At 48.6% G+C, this 4,083-nt stretch overlaps 1 protein-coding gene across 1 annotated transcript; it reads right to left on the bottom strand.

Annotated features, from left to right (window-relative positions):
* Positions 1 to 249: 249 nt before the first annotated feature.
* LOC123262532 lies at positions 250 to 1,185 on the bottom strand. The gene has a single exon (XM_044724795.1). The coding sequence runs from the start codon at positions 1,183 to 1,185 to the stop codon at positions 250 to 252; it is 936 nt and encodes a 311-aa protein (XP_044580730.1).
* Between the last annotated feature and the right edge of the window lie 2,898 nt (positions 1,186 to 4,083).

Raw genomic sequence — 4,083 nt, 5'->3', positions numbered from 1 at the left:
ATTTAGCGTGCGCATTGCACTTTTGACTCTAACTTTTTCTGCGCAGGTTCTGTAAATAGGAACCCACTTTTCTTGATTACCTTTTTTCGTAACGAAGTCCCGCCAGCTGCTTTCCCTCGTCCGCTTTATGTCTGTCGAGTATTTTTTCCGTAGTGCTCTGTATTTGACGCTTAGGGTATTTTTAACTAATTCGTCCCTTTCCCTTTGATATACCCGTCTGGCTTTGTTCACCAGCTTCTTCGCGCGTGTTTATTTCCTGGTCCACCATGGGTATGATTTTACATGGGTTTTCGTACGCGGAATCGCGGCTTCGCAAGCTTCTAAAATTAATTTGTCAAGTGCAGAAGCATACCTTTCTACGTCCTCAACCGATTCCACTCCAAGGTCATCAAGGTTTGTGCATGCACACGAGAAAAGGATTTCGTCAAACTTTTCCCAATTGGCCAACGTTAAGTTGAACCTCTTGGGGTCTGCCTGTGCGCCATCCTTCTCCCCCGACTTAGCTTCTAGAGTGATCTCGATCGGGTAGTGGTCAGTATTCTGCACCCAACTTCTCTTTATGGACCAGCTAATAATGCTACTCGCGAGTTTAGGCGTGACGAGTGTCACATCGATATACGACCTCCCGTTAGTTGATTCAAACGTCAGACCCTCCCTCGCGTTGTTGATTATCTCTAACTCGTGTGCGTCAATAAATTGCTCTAACTTTTCACTACGCACGTCGTCTGTCTCAGATCCCCATCTCTCGGATTTCGCGTTCGCGTCGATTGATATAAATACCCGTTTCCCTCTCAGTGCTCGGCCCACTCTCTCTAAGTGCTTTAAATGCATGTCTATTTCGTCTTTGTACTGCAAGTATGCCGAGGCGACGAAGAACGATGTGTCAGGTCCCATGATCTGAGCGCATAGGCAGTGAGTTGTACTAAGTTGTGATAAAACCAGCAACTGGTATTTAGGATTCGTTAAGCAAATGGCCGCATATGGCCTAGACCTGGTTTCGGCAGAAACTTGTATGCCGCAACCGAACCCAGGTATTTTGAAACTATTATTACTATGTGCTGCGTATGGCTCTTGTAGAAGGAGAACATCGATCCGTTTTTCCTCCCACAACTGACTCGCCTCCAGAGTCCCAGCTTTGTCGTTCCGCAAATTCGCCTGCAAAACTCGAAAACCTTCGACCCCCATTCCCCGGGTCGCGTGCGGAGACTTTCGATTTGACCTAACGCCCGGCGCGAGCCCATCTAAGTTTGCCGAGTTCGCGGACCCTCTGAGGGTGTTTTTAGTCGTCCCTAGGCATCTTCGCCGGTCGATGCTTCGCGAGTAAGATTCGGAAACCCCCCTTCTACTTGGATTTACCTCTTCTAAGTTCAATCGCGTGAGTTTAACCAAACAGGGTCGCGTAGCTAGAGGCATTAGCTGTTCTATACGTAATGATTCCGCGAGCTTACACGAACGCGATCGCGATGCCGAATTCGCGGGCTGGCGATGGACGGGAGCGTCAGATAGCAGCTCGTTCGGAGAAACGCGGTTGGCTACTCTGGCGCTCCGTCGAACGGTCGAAAGAGTTTGGTGACCACCGAACGTGGGAGCGTCACCTATCCGAGGCTTTGCCGTATTTTCCTGACCGGTTTATTTAAGTTGTAAGAGCTGGTAACACCTACAACCAAAAGCGCACTGGCAATTCTTGGTTTGGGGTAACGCATCGAGGGATGCCTTTCAATGTTACCTTACTTATGGCGGGACCCACGGAAAGGGAATTGCTTGCTTAACTATGTTCTCTTAAGTTCGCCCTCACACCCTTAAGAGAGTCATAGTTACTCCCGCCACTAGGCGAGACGAAGAATATATGGCGAGGCTTTCGCCTACCTCCGAAGAGGCCGTTTCCTGGGCTCAAAAGAGCTATACACGCACGTATATTTGTCCTACTCCCACCATAATGAGAACACAGCCCAGTTTGCGGACAAGGAAAAACCACCGTTCTCTTGTGTTTATACACATTCATTGAACAGCTGCAAGAGTTGCGTATAATTGTAAGTGTGTGCAACTCTCATCGACTCCTCTGGCAACTCATTCCCTGTAGGCACATCGAGATGTACCCACAGGATATGAGCAGTATCCAGCGGGGACCACGGGGAGGCGGAGTCGATTGAAGACCATGTTGTTTGTGTGATGTGTTGTGTGTAAAGTATGACTTTACGTGTAAGTGTTTGCGTGTGTAGGGTGCCCGGGCACTTGTGTTATTTGTGGTCATTTTCCCTAGCTTATTCTACGTCAGTCATCCAAAGCTTTATACTGTCCTCACAATTGTGTGGAGCATATCGCTTGTGCCTAGGCCCTCCGACTCTACCTAGGTGGATGTCTGTTGAGTCGCGTCCCTAGTCGCGTTTTCATTAGCTAGCTGGGTTTGGAATTTGCAACACATTACTACTTTACTGAAACCTTTTAAAAGCTTGAAGTTACTTTGGGATGTGGCAATCGCACGCGCAACGCTCGCCCACTTCGCGTTCCTACCCCATATGTCTTTGAGCACCTCACGTTGAGGCTCGTACTCATGGCATTCAAGCATTAAGTGCTCCACGTTGTCGACCTTTTCTCCTAACCCATTCTTCCTACACTCGTCGCAGAATCTACTATCCGTATGTTCGTACTTGTATTGGTATTCTCTAAAGCAACCGTGGCCGGTTAGGATTTGGGTCAGCCAGAAGTTAGGGCTGATCCATTTGTTTGTTAGACGCTCTGCTACGTCTGGAAAGAAAACTTTAGTTTCGCGGCCGTTCTCTGATGTATCCCATTGGTCTTGCCACTGACGTATGGTTTCAGTTCTAAGGGTGACAAGGCGATCCTCCGCATCTGGCTGCACGGTGACGTTTCCAAGGGTAGCCTGTTTGCCGATACGGAGGCTGTATCGCACGCACCGTTCGTCTATTACGAGCTGAATGGGCACTGCCCCCGCGACTACGCAAATCCCTTCAAGCGAAACTGTCCTGTAGGTAGTAGTTGTTGTTATCAGCGCTTGACGCTGAAGTGCTCGAAGATGTCTCCAGTCCTCCCTATCGCAACGGTCACTCCAAGCTGCCGCCGCATATGTGACGACAGGCATAAAGAAACCCTTGTATATGGTGGACATAGCTGGGTATCGCAATCCCCATTCTGCCCGCGCAATACGCCGCATGCGCCCGAATACCCTACTTAGTTTCGCGCGCCTTGTTTTAATGTGATTTTTCACTTTGAGGCCCTCGTCGAAGTGAACCCCTAAATATCTAACGCTCGATTTGAATTTGACTTTGGAGTCTCCGATCATTATTTTTGGCGGTTTGTTATCGTATTTGGGCTTTCTCTGTCGTCCTTTTGCTTCATAGGGGTACGGGCTCTTTTTGTCCTTACGTGGACCGCGATGTACAAATTCGTTCTTAAAGAAGATGGCTTCAGTCTTCGACTTCGACAGCTCGAGCTTTGCGGAACAGCACCATTCCAGTATCTTATCTACTACTATTTGACTATTATGCTCTATTTCTTTTCTCGGGGAGCCTTCTACTAAGACGAGCAAATCGTCAGCAAACGCAACAAATTTATTCCCGTGTTCTGTCAGTTCGAGTCTCTTAAGGAGATCGTCGAACATGATGTTCCAAAATAATGGTCCCAGCACTGATCCTTGCGGGCACCCTCGCGTCGGCGTTTTCGATTTGCTACCAAAACCCCATGACAGCGCGACCGATCTGTCCTCAAAGTAATTCCGAATAACCGCGTAAATGTTGCTAGGGCAGCCTCTGGCCTTGAGGCCCTCGAGTACTAACGGCCACCACACGTTGTCAAAAGCGCCAGAGATATCGAAGAGAAGTCCGACCACCAGTCTCTTCTCTGAAGAGTCTACCAATCGGCGCATCTCCACTATTGCATCTTCCGTCGACTTTTTGGCTGTGAAGCCAAACTGTCGGCTCGAAATGTTCCCCTCCGCTAAGACTGTGGTGGTAAGTCGCTCTTTGATGAGCTTCTCGAACACCTTACCTAAACCCGAAAGGAGGCAAATTGGCCGATAAGATTTAGGGTCATTTGCGTTTTTGTCGGTGCTTTTAACTAACATTA

This window comes from Cotesia glomerata, linkage group LG1 (genome assembly GCF_020080835.1).
Source record: "Cotesia glomerata isolate CgM1 linkage group LG1, MPM_Cglom_v2.3, whole genome shotgun sequence".
Lineage (NCBI taxonomy): Eukaryota > Metazoa > Arthropoda > Insecta > Hymenoptera > Braconidae > Cotesia > Cotesia glomerata.
This window is presented reverse-complemented; position numbering and strand designations above follow the sequence as displayed.

Coding starts and splice junctions, on each gene's coding strand:
- LOC123262532 (XM_044724795.1), bottom strand. CDS start 1,185: ATGGGGGTCGAAGGTTTTCGAGTTTTGCAGGCGAATTTGCGGAACGAC.